Raw genomic sequence first — 21,050 nt, 5'->3', positions numbered from 1 at the left:
AACCAAATCCCAAAAATTACTACAGCTCTTGCAAAACAGGTGGCAACTAACTGCAGACCTGTCAGCATCGTAGAGGACTCGGGTCTTAAAGAAGTGGTACGGTTGGCATGTTCTGACCTGTCTTATACACTGCCATGGAGGGGGACAGTAGTCTCACCACACACAGCCTGTATGACACGGAGAAAGCAGCTAAACTGGAACTGCTGCCAAGTGCAAACGCTGTCTCATTAACTGCTGATCACTGGACGTCAGTGAGTAATCACCATTATTTAGGAGTTACTAAACACTAGATTGACTCTGGCTGGACTTTGCACTCGTTTGCCTTAACGGTGGTTGTTAGTGTTACATCTCAGTCAATTGTTCTCAATCCTTGTTAAAAATGTCAAGGTTAAATGTCCTGCTGTGGCATCTGGTTTTTGGACCATTTAGTTTGTACTGTATAAGCAACGTGTTAGTGTTACATCTCAGTTAGGTTAGGTACTTGGAGGAATGGTGTAATAACGACAGATTCACACATTTGTTTACAGTAAATAAATAATAGTCAAGTTCATAAAGTCACTTTCTTTGCATTCATTTGATTCCCAATCAAGATCCACTGGTAAGAATGGCTTTTCATTGTTTTTATGTACTTAAAAACAGTTCTGAAATGCAAAATAATCTAATTTTAATTGTGATAAAACATGCGATTAATCGCGATTAACTATAGAACTTCAGCGATTAATCGCGATTAAACTTTTTTAATCATTTGACAGCCCTAATAATGATATATTATATAAAAATCCTGCCTGGTGCAGCCTAAACTGATCCAAAAGCATTTCCATGTGTATTACTGTAACTTAACTGGCTTGAATGATCCTGCACAACTGTAGAAGGACAGGGAAGAAGAAAAAAGAAACGGCTGAGGCTTTCCACTTCTGTTCTGGCCGCCAACTATTGTTCTGCACAAAGTGGAAACATTCCCCTCTGCTGGCTCCCACTTCTGCTTTTCCTACACAGAGCTGCTCTCTGTGAGCTGCTGCACACTGTAAGTGAGCCAGTTGCTATCAGAAGCTTCCGGACACATTTGCCAAAGTACTCTGGCATTTAAAGGCCTATATACATACAAATAGTTTATATGTGCGTACCTGGGAGAAGAAAACATTATATGGGGTTTACTTTGTGAACAAATATTCTCTTTAGAAAACAAACTTCCACTCAACATTCACTTGTTAGCATTCTGAACCAACATCCTCTGGTTAAAGGCCTGCTTACTTACTCTACCACTGCTGCTAACCTGTGTGTACTGTACAAACCACACACACAGTGTTTAAAACAAGCACACATGCATTCATCCAAACGTGCACACAAGCCATTCATGCCCGAGATGCTCAATCCACTCTGTGGTATTGTTTAAGGTTGTATCCTGGTGTTGTATTGTATTGCACCAAATAATCAACACTTGGAATTACCTTAAATTGTAACAATAAATACACGCACACTCACCAATAGAGACTTCTTTGATGAGCTCAGCGGCAGTGTGTGCCCCCTGCACGAGGGCTCTCGTCCATGAAGACAGATCCCAGTGGGTCTCCACTCGGAAGACATGGGACTCAATTCCCCGCCCTGTGCCAGTCCGAGTGGCAAACACCAGGTCTGAACCCTGGGCAGGAGATCCCCGGGTGCTGCCAGAATGAACGAGTCTGAAGGGAGAGACATGTGAAAATACAGAGACATTTAACATTCTCAAAGACCACTCACAAAGATAATCTGCATTGGCAAAATCTCCTTTATGAAATTGCTTAGCTCCTCTTATTTAATTTGGCGAGGGGTCCTCCTAGGGTGGATCCCAAGTCTCTAATTTAATATCTCCTCGCACCTCGCTTGAAGAGCGAGGATGGAGGAGAAATCTCTGAGGAGCTACGATCGAGGATACACTACAGCAGCCTTCCAGAAAGCTGAAAGCCGCTGACAAATTCACGTGACGCTTCAGAGGAAAGAAGGTCTCATCCCTCTAAAAACACATTTCCTCGTTTCCTCTCTCCTTGCTCGATTTCCTCGCACCTCTCCCATGCTTCCTCGGTGGAACGGACTAAGACGCCGGGAAGGGAAGCAAGGCAAGACAACATGGATGAAATTTAAGGACCTGGGACACACCCCATAGTCTCTGAAGTGACTGCACCACAGCATTGACTGATCTGGTTAGTGTCATTTCCTAAATAGGATGAACTGGGTCTTGGTGGGGGTTCCCTGCTGAAGTTTCCCCTCAAAAAACCCCTCCTCCAACACTAAACAGGTTACCACTGACCTAGCACATTTTTACTTTGATTTTAATATGAGCACTGTAAACTTCCAGGTACTTACCATTAAATGTATTTGCTGAACATATGTTGACAGTAGATTGAAAGTACTCAACTGAAAGCCTGCTAAAACGGTTCTTTTTGACAGTCAACTAATATGCTGTTGAATATTTGCTGAAACCTTGCAAAAATGTCTCATGCAAATGCATTTTAACAAGTGTTCAAAATCTATGTAAAGTTCAGTTTAGTTTTTTATTTAATGAACAATCAACATACTTTTAAGTGAAAAAAAGAAACCAAATCAAAAGTAACTAGTAACTACAGCTGTCAGATGAATGTAGTGGAGTAAAAAGTACAATATTTCTCTCTGAAATGTAGTGGAGTAGAAGTAGAAAGTGGCATGAAAAGAAAAGAATCAAGTAAAGTACAAGTACTTCAACATTTGTACTTAAGTACATAGTTCCATTCCAGCATTGCCCTGCTGTCTGTTGTCTTTACCTTGTGGCGAGCAGCGGATGTGTGAGCAGAGGCATGGACCAGGACTCTCTGCTCCACGGCACCGATTCAAACAGCAGGATGTCCTTCTCCGTCAGTGCCATGACCACGGGCTTGTACTGCTGCCGTCCACCTTCCAGCTGGACCTACACAAGGAAGTCAGGAAGATACGTCAGTACTAATACATCAACACAACCTAAAATCTCCAAATAACAAATACAAATGTCAAAAAATTCTAATGTTTTACTTCATGTTTCGTTCAGTAATTTACAGTTATTCTACCATTAGGTTTACTGTTGTCTCGCATTGCCAGACCTTCCTCCACAGCACTGTGGAGGAGGGTCTGGCTAGTCCACACAGCATTCCTGGATGGGAGTAAAACGTGCTCTGGTTTATTGGCATTTCTTTAAACCAATCACAATCATCTTGGGCGGTGCTAAGCTCCGGACGGAGCCACGGTGCCTCTGCTAAATAGTCTCAGGAAGGAACTTGTTTTGGTGGAACGTGTGTACGTTCAAAAGTAGTTTTAGTCGTGCAACAGAAAACTCAGATTGGACAGATAGTCTAGCTAGCTGTCTGGATTTACCCTGCAGAGATCTGAGGAGCAGTTAACCATAGTCCTCACAAATCCACCAGAGGTTAGAACGCAACACAGAGACAGAGGAAGGTAACTAGTGATGTAGTTTAGTGAGGTGCAAACTACTACACGGTACGTGGACAATGATGGAGTTTGACAGTGTACAGCTGCAGAGGAGTTAAGTAGCTAACCCTGACAGTCTGGCCTGAATTTTGATAGCACTGTGGTAAAATAGGGCGTGTGTGTGTGTGTGTGTGTGTGTGTGTGTGTGTGTGTGTGTGTGTGTGTGTGTGTGTGCGTGCGAGCGAGAGTCATGGCTGTGGTACTGGAGTGTTAGTGGTGTTACAGTGAAAAGCAATGACAATAAAACACACAGCGTGTTTATGTGTGCAACAGTGGTGTGTGAGTAGGTGGGCTCTGCAGGAAATCGTGTAATGCAACGGAAACTTGCATTTGTGTTTCCTGTCTGAGCCCGGTCCAGATAAACACCACCAGACATCTATTCATTCAACATGGCCTTGAATGAACACTTCATCACTTTATCAAAGTAATAAAGATATGATTCAGAGTAAGAGGATGTGCATTGAGAGTAGCCCTGGTGCCCTTTTCAATGGATGAATGTTGAACGTTAACTAAAGCTAATTTAAGAAAACACACTCTTCCTGTGTGCTGCTGCAGAGCAGAAATGCACACTTATATGTTTGAGGTCTGTGTATGTGCAGTGATTTAGGCGTAATGAAATAGGTACTGTAGCAAACTAAATGTGAAAAACACTGATACTATTTCATTTTGGGAGCAATATGTGTTTCAACTATATATTTATCTCACCTGAAAATGCACTGTATTCCCACACTACTATCAAAGCATGTGCTGATAAAAAATACTGTATAGTGTGATTCTATTATATCTTGGCAAAATGTCCCAGAATATATAATATTTCCTTAATATGTATTTAATCCTAAAATCAAACAAATGTCATGGTAGCATAATTAAACCAAACATTTTTATTGCCTGAGCACCAATCAGCTGTTAGTCTGAATCTTGAAAATCGCCGAAACTTCCGGCGGGAACATCAGGCGTCCCTCGCCTTGCAAAACTGTTTTGGGAAAAAAACAAAACCTTGGAGCTAGCAAGCTAGAGTCTGAAAATGGCAAGTTTTAAAGAAATTTTGGATAGTGCAACAAGGCAGGCCTGCTTGGTTCTTCCGGGGACGGATTGTAAAGATTTACAAAGAATATGTTTACGGCATTCACTATCAAACTGGGACGTTTTGGGCCCTATTGTAGGGCGGGGATTTGCTATGGAAAAACTACACACGGCGATACACTGGTAAGAGCAAATTACGTTTAACCATGCATCCAGCTAATGTATATCGCTCACGTTACTGTATTGCACTTATATGCAGTTGACTTTATTTAATATTTTATGTGCCCTTTTTTTTTTTTTTTTTTGGGGTGCAAATCTTTCACCAAAACAACTTCATTTCTGAGTCCATTTTGCAGATCTGCCGTCTTTGCGACCGAAGCTTAGCGCTGCCCAAGACGATTGTGATTGGTTTAAAGAAATGCAAAAAAAACAGACCATCTTTTTCTCCTATCCAGGAATGACATGAGCTATTGGTCTTGTTGTGTAATGCTCAGCAAGAAAGCCAATAAGGGTATAAGGGTATAAAATGTCAAACTATTCCTTTAGCTGGTGAACAGCAAGGTCAGTGCCAAAATGCCAAAAAGCCTGCTACCTGAATGTTTTGTTCAATCAAAAAAGAATGATAGATAAAGACATTTGTTAGCCTTATGTTGATACATTGATATTTTGCCAACCGGTAACCACATCCAAAATAAAACCAGTTATTAGAACCCTAGTTTTGGCTGTATCAGTGAATGACTTCCCTCACTTTTAACAGCTAGTTTAGCCGTTTTCCCCTGCTTCCACTGTTTGTGTTAATATGTCTAGTTAGTTTAAATAAATTAGTTTTTGACTGATATATCTGTGTGTGACCTCCCTTTTGTTGCCAGCCTTGAACCAGGCGTTAGAAGGTGTCCTATATCACTTTTTTAAATGGACAACCTGCAGCCAATCAGAACAGAGTATTCCCCCCAGACCATGGTAACAGCTGTATAAGACACATGCAGCATGTTGCTGCTAAATTAAACAAAGCTGAATTTACCTGTTCAGCCAACCAGCCAATGTGTTTGAGATGGGGGTGTGTGGAGGCCGAAGACGAGGCCCCCAGGTAAGCGTTGACGTGAGCCAGGGTGTGTGGCAGCAGAGCGGCAATGTTGGTGTGGAGGGCAGTGAACCAGGAGTTGGCGCTGGGGCCGTCTTTACAACGCAGCACCACCGTGTGCTGGCCGTCTGGGGAATGGAGCTCCAAAAGTCTGAATGGGACAAAGCAAATGTATTTTTAAGTGTTTGAATGGGCTGGCCATTTTAACATAAAAGCCAAATTATGGCTTAACCCTCTGAGGACAAAGGACTCACTGGTGCGTCCAAAACGACGTTTGACAAAACTCCTGCTCAAAAAGCGATATTACAAAATTTCATTTCAGACATTTATTTACTATTTTAATCATATATAACCTAAGACTTTGGTAAACTCATTTCAAGCACCGAAAAAACTCGTACAACACATCATAAGTTAAGGTTTGTTATCACAAGAGATTTGAGGAATTTCAAAAAGACATCAACGTTTCAGCTTTAGCGCTAAATGATCTCTTTACACGTTGCTCTAGAAAAAATGTGGGTCTCACTGGACTGAAAGCTGAGTTTGCTCTGAACAATTTGATATGAAACACATGGGGATCAGATATATGCAAATACCCTTAAAAGTTACATTTAAGAAGATATGTGAAAAAAGACCTAAGAGGGTTAAACAACAACAAAGATGTGAACACTAATGGTGTCCCTTAGCGGCACAATTTTTATCTAAATTTTATTTTATTTATTTTTTCTTTCTGTATTTTCTATGATCTTGTTTTGTTGTTGATTTTGTAAAAGCCAACCAGGGACAAGGACATTTTATGGACCAAACGATTAATCGAGAAAATGATGAGCAGATTAATCGTTAGTTGCAGCCCTATTCAGGTATTATTGTACCTGTTCTCCAGATCTGGCATGGTGAGGTTCCTGCTGATGAAACACATCTTCAGACTTATGACTTTTCTGTCTTTGGAGGAGGAGGAGCTGCTGTGTTTGGGCGAGCCGGAGTCCTCGCTGCCGCTGTAGCTGGGCGACTGTGGGCGGACGCCGTCCCACGGAAGGTCAGCCACCAGGGATGGCTTCTTGAAGAGTGGAGAAACCTCACGGATGTACTTCACTGTGGAGGAACACAGAAGAGGATTATATATCAACCGATGGACATCCACTACAGGCCAATACAAGGTGGCATGATTGAGTTGCACCCAGGTTGGCCGATATAGTTATACCATTACATTCCTCTTCTACACTGTGACTCCTTTTACATTACACAAAGTCCTTTAAACTATTGTTATTACAAAAATAAATTTGATTTTTTTTAAGAAATTGATTACAATAGCTTTAAAATACAAAGTCTGGCTATCATACCCATATGCTGAACCCCACTTGGTGTAACATCTTTTTTTTGGGGGCATTTTTAGGCTTTTATTTTATAGGACAGCTGAAGACATGAAATGACATGCAGCAAAGGGCCGCAGGTCGGAATTGCATCCGCGGCCGCTGCGGCGAGGACTGAGCCTCTGTTAATGGGGCGCACGCTCCATAAGGCGAGCTACCAAGGCGCCCCATTTATCACCAAACATTCTCTGGTTCCAGATTATCAAATGTGGAGATTTGTTTCTTTTCCCTGCTTTATATCAATGTAAATGATTGAATATATTTGTTTTTTAGACTGTTTCTTGAACCTAACCCTCCTGTTGTCCTTCAGGTCAAAACAATATAGAAAAAAATAACGTGGATGGTTCCATACAACGCTCTTCACAAGTAAAATAAATGACCAGTTCACTACTTTCGTTGAATTTGGGTGTTTTATTCAATTTCATATATATATATGTGTGTGTGTGTGTGTGTGTGTGTGTGTGTAAAAAATGGATAAAAGAATGTTGAAAAAAGTGACAAAATGTCAGAAAAAGCTTCACAAATGTGGGGGGGGGAAATAACAAAACTATCCCAAAATAATCGAAAAATCTGAAAAAAGTGACAAAAGTTGAAAAAAGTTTTAATTTTAAATTTTGACCCAGAAAAACTAAAAGTTGCATCCTGGTTGACAGGAATAAAACACACAAGGGTTAAAGGGTAATTTTCAACCTGGACCCTATTTTTCCCACGCATTGGTGTCTAAGGAAAAATACCAAAGTTACCCTTTAAGACTCTTTTCAGTTTTTATATACCATTGTATACAGCAAATTATTGATTGTTCATGAACATAACTAGTAGTTGCAGCTTTAAATTGGAACCAGCTAAATGTTCAACCCAATATATTATAATTTGAACTTTTGTAAAGCTGCAAAAGAATGACAGTGCAGCAGGTTTCTAATAAGCATTAACTGAATCACAGCTTCAATGTCTCTTTCAAATGTAGCATCAAATGCTCCATAATCTATTCCATGCTATGTCTTCCCATAGAGAAACAAACAAGGGCCAACAAATAATTCCCCTAAAGTTGTCCTAGGTACAACAATAATCTTAATTGGCCAAATTAAGCAAAATCTTTTACAAATATGTGAGATCCACAGATACTCTACTTCTTATCACAATAGAATAAACACAGCAGTTTGCTGGGGACAGCTGTTGAATATCTACAGATCTCGAGGAAATAATGTGTTGATAGTTTGACCATCTGTGGGATTCCACCCAATAAGACCCAGTAACTCAGAATATATGGTGCAGCCAGCTATAAACCAGGCCATAAGGAAACACTCTGAAAGTTCTCTGAAAGAAGTAAGCATTTAATCTGCTTTTACAAACACTTTGGGGCCCTGTTAGGGTTAGACTTTTTAAACATAGTTGGAGGATGCTGTGGTTTGATTCTGTCAACAACCAGCTAGTAAATTCATGTGGGATGGAAAATAGATTGTGTCCTGTCCTGTGTTTGTCCAACCTAAAGTTTAATCATACCTAATTATTCATACGGTAAATAATTCAAATGGAAAGGACACTGATCATATTCTGGCCAAGAACTTGGAATGTAAACAGTTCCTGCTATCTTCCAGCATGTCTTAAAAGGACATAGTGGTCCCCTGTGTGAAATTATCTTAGAAAAATAAGGGTTAACTTGGCCGTCCAGCTGTGAGCTTGGCAGGTCCGCTGTTTGTAAAACAATGGCTTTTGCTCCGATGTGATGGATTCACTTTCCAAATTTGGTCCTGCTGCCTTGTACACCTCCCGCCCCCTCCTGGCACGCAGTCACATGCCGTCACTTTCTCTTGCACTCTTTTATCCTCCTAATTAGGGCTGCAAGTAACGATTATTTTAATTCTTTATTACATCATCATCATCATTTGGTCCATTAAATGTCAGGAAATGTTGAAGAATGTCCATCCCAGTTTGTTAAAGCCCAAGGTGATGTCCTATGTCTTGTTTTGTCAGTCCAAAACCCAAAGATATGTGGTTTACAGGGTCCCTGCAGGTCAAGTCAAATTTAAAGGCATACTATGTAACTTTTCCCTCTTCGGTCCCCCTACAGGTTGTCTCATTGGAACTACAGCTCACGTGGCCGAAGAGGGAAAAGTTACATAGTATGCCTTTAAGACTATTTAAGACCATTATGAATAACATTTAAGACCTATATAACGACATCAAAAGCAACTGGCTTCAACTAAGTCCTAGTCTCACGCTAGTCCACACAGCATTCCTGGATAGGAGAACAACGTGCTCTGGTTTATTGGCATTTCTTTAAACCAATCACAATCATCTTGGACGGTGCTAAGCTTTCAGGCGGCACCAGAGCAATCCCAGAAATGAAACGTTGTCGATATAGACTAATCATGCCCTGAACTATGTTATTCAAGCCAAGTATCGCTAAACTTTCACTCCCCATAGCTGAAGACTAAAATCTGTTATTATGTCTGTGGTACAGTCCCAAAGAGACTCACGGCAATATCACAAAAGCAGAATGGCTGCAATATAAGTTACATTATATTTGGAATAAAGAAAGAAAGAACTAAAACATGAAATTAAAAAACAAAACATACTAAAGCGCTCAGGGAGCTTTTCAATGAGCATTAGAGGTAGCGTTACATGGACGTAGGAAAATTAAGACCTGTTTAAATTATTTAAGACCTAGATAATAAAAACTTGAGCAAATTTGAGACTTTTTAAGGCCTAAAATTTGTATCTTGAAACTTTAGACTTTTTATGACCCAGCCGGAAACCCTGGGTTAAATATGATATCAAACAAAAAATCTCCAATTTGAGAGGTGAAAACAGCATTTTCTGCCATCTTTGCATGAGAAAAGACTTAACGATTAATCAATTATCAAAACAGTTAGCGATTTTTTCTTCTATCCATCAACTAATCGATTGTTGCAGCTCTAGTGTGAATATGAGAAATGAAAGAGACAAAAATGGAGTGTCTGGGACTAGGGTATGTGTGTGTGTGTGTGTGTGTGTGTGTGTGTGTGTGTGTGTGTGTGTGTGTGTGTGTGTGTGTTGGACCATTGGGTCCTTCAACTCTGTATGAAACCTAAGACCAGACTCTCAGGAGGTGAGGTCATTCTTGAATGTAGACTGAGATATTAGGCTTGTGAAGGTGTGTGTGAGTATGTGTGCATGAGAGCTACAGAAAGATAAGTCTACAACAATGTGCTTATTTATGATTCGAAAATGATCTCAGCAAGAGATACATAGACGAAATGACTGAGCCAGAGAAGCAGGGGAGAGCTGCACAATGCTTGAGTCCCTGCAGCTTGTGTGTCCATTACGTATGTATGACTCAGATTGAAGGGCGGGGCTGGTAGTAATGCTAAGGCATCAAGCCAAGAAATTGAAGCCTGATTTGACCGGCACTCATAACCACAGCGCCCATACCAACAAGGTCTGGGATCACTTCTGCAAATGTAAGTGGTTTGGAGTAAGTAAGTGAGTGTGAGAGCATTCCTGAATGCCCATGTTTATGTCTGAGGGTCATATGGAAGTGGATGTCTCTGCTGCAAAGCCCTACTTTCAGCCTAATAATCAGATTTGCTGCAGAGATGTTCAGCTGAGATATTTTCCGTCCGCAGAGCAGACTCAGGGCTCTCTGTGGTTGTACATGTTTATATCTTCAAATACCAAACCAACAGCTCACTGAGCATCACTGTACAGCGGTTATCAGCGTTCCAGTCATCTCTTAGTAGTTCTACAGTTATTAGCAATGGTAGTTATAATCCTCCTATTAATAATACTGTCACTACTTTAATGACTGAGACCACACTATAGAAAAATGGGATGTAGTTGACAGGTAATGAAGGAATAATCAATCATAGCAAATGTCGAAGTTGAAATTGAATACTACTGCCCAAAACCTTAAGTTGGCACATAAAATAAAGGGAGACAAATAAGTCTATGCATCACAGAGTTACATATACTCTTATATTGTATTAATATAGTTTTGTAGTTTAGTTTTAAAAGAAAGTTTTGGAATTTAGATGACACTCTGAGGGAATTGTTGGCTTTGTAGGACAGAGTGGTGTCTAGTTGTATGTTGGCAGGCCAGTGTGGCCTTTTGAATATGTTAGAGGGTGAAATCTTCCATGGAAACAACTAGAATTGTTATCTCCAATACCGCCTAAAATGATGGTATCGGGATCAGCGATTACGCAAGTCTTTGCACCGATCCGATAGCATGCAATTAAGCCTAAGTTTTCCCATGTTTTTTCCAGTTATGACTGACTGTCAAACTAGATAATAAAATAATGTTCTATGGCATTTATTCTCTGTATGTATTTGTTCATGTTTTACTAAGGGTTTAGTCTATATCCACGATGGCCACTTTTTTAAAATAGCCCTTAGATTAAGAAAGGTTGGAGACCCCTGCCCTACACTCTCTGCAGCTTTCTATTTAATCCCAATTGATCATTGGCTACTTTAACTTCAGCCAGTCTGATCTGAGAAACATACAGAAGGACCTAATACTGTAGTATATGTGCATAGGTGTCAATGTTTTACTGAACAGGCCTTTTAATTAGCAGGACACGAAAAGAGGATACGGGAACAATTCATTTCCCGACACCGGCAGGGAGTTTCACAATGGTGATTTTTCACATGAAAGCACTGGTTTATCAGCAGGTTATCATCATTATGAGTAAGCACTGACAAACTTCATATGAAGTGTTGGTTAGCTTTCAGAATTCCTAAATATTAATCTTGTCACCGGATTTGAAGAATCTGTTGTACACCCTGATAAACAAAGGTGAGGCAAAAACAATACCTAGTGAGGATTGTGCATTGCATCATTGTATTGTCTGACATTGCTTTGGAGCTATTTTTGGCTGGGGACAGGTCACCCGACTGCTTTTCTTGTGTCTGATTGGTTGATTACAAGCAGACAAGCCTGCTCCCTGATAGAGGTTGGCATCAACCTGATGCATTGTAGCCAGAGGAATTATTTTTTTATAAACAATAAAATTCAGTCATACTGGTAGCACTACATTTAAGATAGTTATCTGTCAAGTAGATATTTTGTATTCTGTAAGACATAACCAAATGACCAATATATTGGACAACTCCAAGCTTAAATCTCTATGCACTTCTGAAAGTAAAAAGGCATCTTGAGCAAAGTCTCAAGAATGGATGACAATGGAGTATTAACCTGAAATCCTGTGAAATATTATGGCAAATCCTAATATCCATTTTTTTGGTTCTATGATTTAAATGTGTAATAATTAGGTTCTTGTTGTATCTTTCCTATTTTCCTTTTATCTTGGTTCAGAAAACTTTACTGTGAGGCTTATGAATGCTCTGTTGTGTAATGTGTTGGCAGAGTGGACCAGTGTACATCTGCTCCTTTTCAATTTTTGTTTGGTCTAAATGAAAGGGCTGTGAGCGGTTGCACTCTTTGATGTAGCCACAGAATGTACCCCATGGTCATGGGATGTTGCCTCTTTTAACAGCTGAGGTGCTACCAGCACTACAGGTGTATCCATTGTGCTGTTTCTACCTGCCACATTGTGACCTCGAGATTTAACTTTTTTGGCCATCCTGTCCAGCCCTCGAAAACAATTATGGGAATATATGAAATACCAGCAGTTTGGGGCTTTTCCATGTTACATATTTCCCCAGTTTGTCCTGCCAGAAATAATAACTCCTCTTCTTCTTCACAGTCCGTCTCAGATTCCATCATTATAGACAGATTTAGTGCATCGTGCTTGCATTTTTACAGTCTATGTTTGCATCACATGTCTGTTTGTCTCTGTCTCTCTCATTTGGTGCTGTGAAATGAACTCATTAGTTCGGTCAGGCCTTTCACTCAGTTCCACTTCTGCTTCGAATTAGGCCTGTACACAGAGGACTACCGGCTCATTTGTGTGTGTGTGTGTGTGTGTGTGTGTGTGTTACTTCTGTGTATGCATCTGCATTAATGTGTGTAAGGGAGATTCCCCAGAGATGACAACCAACATCCCATGAGGTCAGCTCATCTGCCTCTCTTCGTACCTCTCTGCCTGCAGCAACAGAGGGAAAAAAAGAGGAAAACAGGGAGGAGGCTGGACAGAAGAAAAAAGGATAACATGTAGAAGAGGAGGAGTGCAAAAGGTAGAGGAGTCTGACTCGACACATATTTGGTTGTGGCGTTAGTTTTGGCGAAAAAGCTACCCATAAAACTGCCTGCCTTCAAACCGCCTTCCACTCTTCTTTCTCCACACACACACACACACACACACACGCGCGCGCACACACACACACACACACGCACACACAAAAGTAATCATCTTATGGTATGGCCGAAATAATAGCTTACAGAGCACCAAGTGAGGCAGTCAGACCCCAGCCTCTGTATTTTTCCCCAAAAACTGCCCAGAAATTCCCCTGTGGTTTGGCCTGTTACTCTTTATTCATTTGCTTCTCTCTCATTCCTCTCTTATGCTCCTCCCTCCTTCTCTATCTACAGTCCTCTGTCTCTCACCTCCCTCTTGCTGTCCTCCTCTTTCTCCTGTTCTTCATCCCTCTCTTTCCTCTGTTCCCTTACCTCTCATAAAGTCCGACCTCGGTCTTTTCCTTCTTAATCTTGTCAGCTCCCTCTTTCTTTCTCCCTCTCTTCCTCCCCCTCCCTCGAAGTCCGTTTGTGCCAGAAACCTAATGAGAACAGTGTGTGTGTGTGTGCGTGCGTGCGTGCTTGTGTGTGTGGGATTTATATCCTCATGGGGTACCTCCTCTCGTATACACATGTGCAGATACATTCACATTGGCATTATGAACATGTCCATCGCAGGTTCGTCATGTAGTAGTTTTTAGGGAAAAACATCACGGTACATACGTGAATCAATTTTTTTTCCCACCCCTACTGCATAGCAGTATAATCACATACTATAATGGACAAACACACTATTATGCACAAACTCTCTCTCACACACAGATCATAACAGGAGAAAGTACTCCCTTGATCCCTCAAACACACAGTCACACCTGCCCCCTCCTCTTTGTTGTCCTCTAACCTGAATGCTGTTGAAGTGTAAACACATGAACAATGTTTATCTGCAACACCACACTATAACATTTATGGAATTACATAAGTCCGTTTTCTAAAGGCCAGTGTATGCAGTGTACGGCCCAGAAGTGTATTTGAATATGTGTGCCAACTTTCTACAAAGGATAAAGCAGATTATGGACAAAAATAATCACATTCATCATTCTCTACTGTAGTGACTGTTAAAGATTACAAATGTCTAGCCATCGTGTTGGCAGTGAGGACACAGATTGATGCTGGTTTATCCACAGTAGGTCCCCACAGAGAGGAAACGCTGGATGCTTTTTTTTTGTTGCTGTGGTGGAGTTTTATAAGCCAGACAAGTCATGGAAGTCAATTACACAAATACAAAGCCTCATCTTCCTACCTGGCAGGATGCTGGGACTACAGGTTAACAGACTGTAAACACAAAGTCAACAGGCCAATAACAGCATAGAGGCTGTTCAAAGGGGAGTAATGTAACAGAAGAAACTTTAACAATAGAGAGGGCAGCGCAGGTTGAATCAGTTGAACTATTTCTTCTCTCTTTTTAGAATTTATGGGTGAAAATTATGTCTGCAATTTACAGTTATTTTGATTCAATATATATTCTTACAAAAACACAGTTAAATTATACATTTTCTTATCACAAGAGGGTGTTGTCACTAATATCCCTACAACTATTACAATGACTCATACTGTGTCACTCATTGAGGTAGTGAAAGGTGTCTTGTGTTGTTTGTTAATTAGCCAAAACACTATAAGAGATCTTCAACAGGGGCTCTGGGGCCCACTAAGGTAGCCATCCACAGATACCAGAAAGTTTCTCATGCACACTAGAAAGTTTCTCATGCACACCAGAAAAGAAAAGTGTCCCTTTAGGGGCTCCGTACAATATAAATGAGGATAATTAAAGCAATAAAAAAGCCATCTGAAGAAGTCAACAGCATTGTTTCTTCTTTTACAGAAACAATGATCTTGTTTCTCAGGATAATTCTCTGACCTCACTGTGAATAGTTTTCATTGGAATTACTCTTTATTTAAGAAGTAGTCACTTTGAGCATTTTGAGTACCATACAATCTAAGAAAGTCATTTCAATCTGGCACATTTCAATGACGTTAATTTGACAAAACAAATTTCATGGGGTCATTTAAATGGCTACCATTAGCTGACTTCCTAGAGCAATAACAACTTGTTTTACAACAGTCTCTCTTTTTTATTATTATATGAATGTATTTTGTATTAATATTTAAAAAGCTAATAGTTTCGGTACCAGCCAAACTAAAGCAAGTGCATCTAATTCAAATGTCAGTTTCTGTCACATTCCAGAAGCTCATTTAAGATTCTCTGACAGCTGGATACCAGAGACATCTGCAGATCTGGAGTTCATACGGAGACAGAGCTGACAAACTGACGTGGCCTATTTCAGGCTGTGCAGACTCATGCTCCGTGGCAGATCTCGCCCCATGAGGACACCAGGCGACAGTGAACGGACGGTCGGCTAGCTTTGGCCTCGGAACAAAAGAAAAGATCAGTTCCTAGTCAGGGCTGTCCCCGTTTCATCAATAGCCTCTGTGTCTGCTATGTGCCGTTTTTATTCCTCCAATTACTCAAACAAAGGGCTCATCCTGCGTCTCCTTCCACTCACCAGCAGGCTGAGACCCAATGAGACGCGAGGGGCAGCAGCTGTAGCAAGCTGGAACCAATCATTTGGACATATGGGATACTGTGTCTGTCAGTCAGCTGGCGAGGGGAGGGGGATTAACCAGCGGCGTGTCATGTCTGGGATATATGTATGTCAAGTGTTCATGGGGCAGAAAAAGTCATTCATTCATTTATTCGTATGGCCTGGGAGTAGCAACTACCTAGTGATTATTTCATTGTCGATTAATCAGTCGGTTAGTTGTTTGTTAGGTAAAATGTCACAATATAAGTGAAAAGGTATCACCCGGACGATCGGCCCTGGACGATCATCGGGCTGTTCTTTGTCAGTTTGCAGATTATCTGTGTCAGCGTTTTTATTTGCCTGATAACTGATCAAGTTAATGAATTAAAAAGTGTTGTATTTGGCTCTGCTACAGCTCTGTGTGTCCCTCTGCTGCAGTTTCACTCCCCACTGAGTCTGACTTTATCTGTTACTGGCTATTATGTGGAAAGTTTCTAAAAAAAACAACCGTATCAGTCGATCCCTATTCTTTTGTCCACAAGTCAACTAAATTCAGTTTAAAGTCATAGAAAAGTCAAGAAACTAGAAAATATTCACATTTAAGAAGCTGGGAGGATTTCAGAATTTTTACTTTTTTGTTTCTTAAAAAAACGGACTTCAACCGATTAATCGATGATGACAACAGTTGCCGTTTAATTTAATAGCTCTACGTTGGAGTGTGAAACTACCTTCACACAGCAACAAACCTTAAATCTTACAGGGGGCATTAAGATGACAGCTATACGCGCCTACAAATTAATAAAAACAAGTGGTTTTCTTTGATGAAGAATAAGTCAAAATGAGACCATTCGTTCCCAGTGTGGCCAGTTTTCTAGCATTAGTCAGTATCAGTACCCTAAAAACGAAACAGAAGGAGGTAGATCACTGCACTTGAATCAATGATACTTGATTCTAGAAAACGTTTAAACAAGTTCATACAGGTCATGTTATAACTCTTTGTTTGAGGAAATTAGTCTGAGTAATAGACTAAATATGGAGATTTCTGCAGGCTAAAACAACAGCAGGAGAGAAGATCCCACTTGTTCCCTTTGCCGTTTTACTTGTTAAGCCAAGGCGGACAAAAGCAACAAAATACAAAATATTGTGTGAGCTAGAGAAATTAGCACAACATATAAGCATATAACAAACTTGAATTTCTTGAAATAAAAGTGGGCCGCTACAAAACACTATGCGACCTTTAGTCTATGTCCACGTTCCACATCCAAGATTGCTCCGTTGCCGACGGAAATTCCCACCGGATTTCAGTCTTTTCGGACGGATGTCTGTTTCCTTCTTCTTTCTTTGTGTTGGCTTTCTAACCTGGGAAAACCCTGACGAACTTCCGGGAAATTTGAGATTTGCGAGTCAGTCTGGCCAAGAGCCCATTCAAGCCCATTTCCAATTTTTCCAAATCGAGGCACCAATCACAACCGTTGAGGCGGGCTTTACACGATGACGACGGCGAGAAGCTTCTTGTTTACATTCAACATGACGGCCACCGAAGCGCAGCAACCCGTTGACGCTGCTGTCGCTGACGTCACCCGGATCGTTGGTCTGATTGGTTGAAGGACTATCAATTGCGCCCAGAGGGATTTGAGCGGCATCCGTTGGTGACGCCCCTTTGGAAAAGAGCTGTGAATGAACCTTTCCCAGACCCACTCTCAGTTACAACTGAGAGTGGGTCTGGTGTCAATCAGGCTAGGTGGATTTGTGAGGACTATGGTTAACTGCTCCTCAGATCTCTGCAGGGTAAATCCAGACAGCTAGCTAGACTATCTGTCCAATCTGAGTTTTCTGTTGCACGACTAAAACTACTTTTGAACGTCCACATGTTCCACCAAAACAAGTTCCTTCCTGAGACTATTTAGCAGAGGCACCGTGGCTCCGTCCGGAGCTTAGCACCGCCCAAGATGATTGTGATTGGCTTAAAGAAATGTCAATATACCAGAGCACGTTTTTCTCCCATCCCAGAATGCTGTGTGGACTAGCCAGACCTTCCTCCGCAGCGCTGTGGAGGAAGGTCTGGCAACGTGAGACTATGTGACCTTAAAAGCAGTTCAATGTAAAGAAACTTCAAGATAAACAAATCAAGATAAAAGTTCAAATCAAGATGAAGGTTCTTGAAAGAACATTATAATATTTTAGTTCAGCTCAATTTAGGAGTTAATAAGACATAAAAAAATAAAATTGCCTTTTCACTCAAAACAGCTGCCTGCTATTGGAAACAAGTCGGATTTGAGTTTGTGGGCCAGAAAACCAAAATAATGAGGTGAAATGCACTGAAAAGCTCTGTTGGTATTAATTCTGGGCGACATCTTTCACATTACACATAGTCATGTGATTCATTGTTAAACCAAAAGTCATTTTAGTGTGACAACCAGTTAGTATGGCCTGGAAATCTTAAAACAAGTTTAATAATTGAGTGCAAATGGCGCTTGACAAGATGATCTATCTTGGATAAAAACAACTCAGATTGAATCACCCTAAATAAGATACCTTTCTAGAATTTACCTTTGTGCCATGTAGCTTAATAAGTAACTGAGAAAACAAGACATGATTGATTTGCAGTATAAAAAAGAAATGATCTCAGGCAACAGGCATATTTAATAGCTTATGCTAAATATTTATAGCTGTAAAAATAATAAAAATAAATACTCTACTCCTTTGCAACCATCACCTCCTCAAATGTTTCTCAATAAAAATCCCTGAAAGTGTGTTGCAAGTGTGGAGCAGCACGAATCATCCAAGGTGAAGCCGCCAGTGTTGACCTTTGGCCTAAATACGCACATGCAAGCGGAGGTCAGGAATGTCGGGCACCTAAGCTAATTGTGAGAATATCTGGGGGTTTATGTATTGTGTACACGGCACAGCGGTCTGGAAACTCAAGCCTCGTTCTGTCTGACTGCTGTTTTTTTTTCTCAGAGCTGTGGGAGCTGAGAAGAGACGGAGGACGACTGGGAGGAAGAGCCGGTCCACAAACATAGCTCACCTCCTGTCGAACTGACAAACAGTGACAGGCAGCTGACACATTCTTCCAAACAGAGGCCCACGTCTGGACTGTGGCTGTGTGGCAGGAGGCAGCCTGAAGGTTGCTGCAACTGGGTTTTTATACAGATGTCAGTTGCAAAAAGGCCGACTTCCACCAGCAGTTACACTGATACACTTCTACTGTGTGTTACATTCTGTGCAAGATTTGCATGTGTTGTTGGCCTATCTGGAGATCTCCATCAACAGGCTGAAAAAGCTGTAACCAACTCTAACAACACCATTTTTGGATCATTTCTGGCTGAATGATGATGTTGATACCATTTTTCAGTGTTTGTTGAAAACCTTGCTGCAAGTTAGGGCTGCAAAATTAATCGCAACTTTATCGCAATAAGGAGTAGTGCAAAATCCACGCAATATTTGTCAAAGGCAAAATATGTCAAACTATTCTAAATTAAGTATTGTGGTGCTGCAGAGACATCCCAGCCCACAAATCATTGTTTGGTACATATCCTCGCAACAATCAAAAATTAGAATGATATAAAAGCTATCATTCGCTCCAATATTGTGAATCATATCGCAATTGCAGTATCAGTCAAGTTATTAGATATTAGATATTTTCCTCATATCATTCAGCCCTAGTGCAAGTATTTGGCGGGGGATTAAGGAGGCCTCGCTCAATGCATTTGCATTGTATTTATTATAGGGAACTGTTGTGTTGTGTATGGAAATGTGTGTTTATGTGTGAGCTGAACCGGGATGAATAAAGTATCTTCTATCCATTAATCCAAAAAAAAGCAATAATTTTGGACCATAATTATTACCAATCCATGTCTAAAATGTTGGTTAAGAAGTCCACTGGGGACAACCTACAATCATTAGATCTGAGAAAAGTCATTTAGTCAGTTTTGATGCTTACATTGATTTTAAAAGTACATTCATCAGCTATTGTGCTGCCCAAAACGGCGCCTAAGCCTCATAATGGTAGGGAAACCCCTGGTTTTTATACAGAGCCTCTGGTTTTTATTTAATCAGCACAGTGGATGGCCTAAATACTCTAGGACATTTTACCTTAGTTTATTTTGGGAGGCACAAAACAGGCCTCCTTTTTGACTTGAGTGGTAAATGTGTCACACATTGATTGGTTCCTACAATTCCTGCTCATCAGTATTCATCCTGCGTTCATTCTGAACCATTAAACACTGCATTTAGCTGTTCCTGGCCTGAAGTTTCCGAACCCCAAGGGCTCTGTGGCCTCCTCCTCCCCCCACCCCCACAATTTGCTCTTTTTCCACTTTTCTAAAGGTTGAACAGTTCTATATATCAGCGCAGTTTAGGATCTGAACTCAAGCCAGTACGTATCTCCTAACTTAGTGGTTTTCAAAATGGGGTCCAGGGACCCCCAGGGGTCCTTGAGGGGGTTCCCAGCAAAAATGGGAATTATTTACTTTCACTATAATTATATCTATAAGTAACACAATGAGAGAATCTATGACTATTATGGTCAAGGGTTTCATACACTTTGTGTAATAATACATCAAAAAGAAAAAATCCTATCCGATGGGGAACCCTGGGACAAAATCTTATCAAATGGGGGTCCGTGGTCTAATTTGTGTCAGTTTAACAGTCCTTGACATGACAAAGTTTGGGAACCACTATCCTAACTAACGCATTTCTCTACATACGGCATGCTACCTTCATCTAAAGCAGGGCTGTCAAACTCACTTTCACTAAGAGTCACACTGGAAAATAAGAGTTGATAAGAGTTTATTGACATGCTTTTATTTTGAAAAAGTGAAATAACTTTGACTGTGCATATCAAATTTGTCGCATTTTTGTAGCTTATTTTCAGCATTTTTGTTGCTTTTTCCGTCTTTTTGTGGCTTTCTCCGATGTTTTTGTCGCTTTTTTTAATGTGTCGCTTTTTTCTGACATTTTTGTTGCTTTTTCTTTTCTTTTTCTTTTTACACTTTTGTCGCTTTTTTCCAACCGATAGAATTTAGCAAATCAAGAAAAACAGTTACCCGTTTTTTTGGTTTGGCACATAACTAGGCTATTTTTAACCTAAATTGATATTAGGGCCGGATCAAAATCTGCGAGGGGCCAGGTTCAGCCCGCAGACCTTGAGTTTGACACATCTAAAGTACGCATTTGTCACTATATATGTATGTATAATGGTTCTTCAATCTGAAGTTTAGTCAACATTTAGCTTTTTGATATGTGGATATATTTGTGTAACGCTAACCTTCAGCAGACCTTGTATGGCGTTGTGTGTAGCTGCTAATGTGAATAATATGCACGTGATATGTTCTTGTACACAAAAGCCTTAACAGTCCTTCATATCAAAAGTTAGTGTTGTAAAATAGTGTAATATGCCATTTGTTGAGCTGCAT

At 40.6% G+C, this 21,050-nt stretch overlaps 1 protein-coding gene across 1 annotated transcript in view; it reads right to left on the bottom strand.

Annotated features, from left to right (window-relative positions):
- The window catches only part of sntb2 (syntrophin, beta 2), a 31,434-nt gene that overhangs the window by 7,855 nt on the left and 2,529 nt on the right, over nucleotides 1–21,050 (bottom strand). Inside the window, exons 2-5 of the mRNA XM_078258016.1 lie at nucleotides 6,445–6,664; nucleotides 5,516–5,726; nucleotides 2,775–2,917; nucleotides 1,483–1,679 (exon numbers count right to left, since the gene is read on the bottom strand). Of these exons, the coding sequence (XP_078114142.1) occupies nucleotides 1,483–1,679; nucleotides 2,775–2,917; nucleotides 5,516–5,726; nucleotides 6,445–6,664 (771 nt within the window). The remainder of the gene's footprint in view (nucleotides 1–1,482; nucleotides 1,680–2,774; nucleotides 2,918–5,515; nucleotides 5,727–6,444; nucleotides 6,665–21,050) is intronic.

Source organism: Sander vitreus, chromosome 8 (assembly GCF_031162955.1).
Source record: "Sander vitreus isolate 19-12246 chromosome 8, sanVit1, whole genome shotgun sequence".
In the NCBI taxonomy this organism is placed as follows: domain Eukaryota; kingdom Metazoa; phylum Chordata; class Actinopteri; order Perciformes; family Percidae; genus Sander; species Sander vitreus.
The sequence above is the reverse complement of the archived record's forward strand: the minus strand, read 5'-3'. Positions and strand labels throughout refer to the sequence as shown.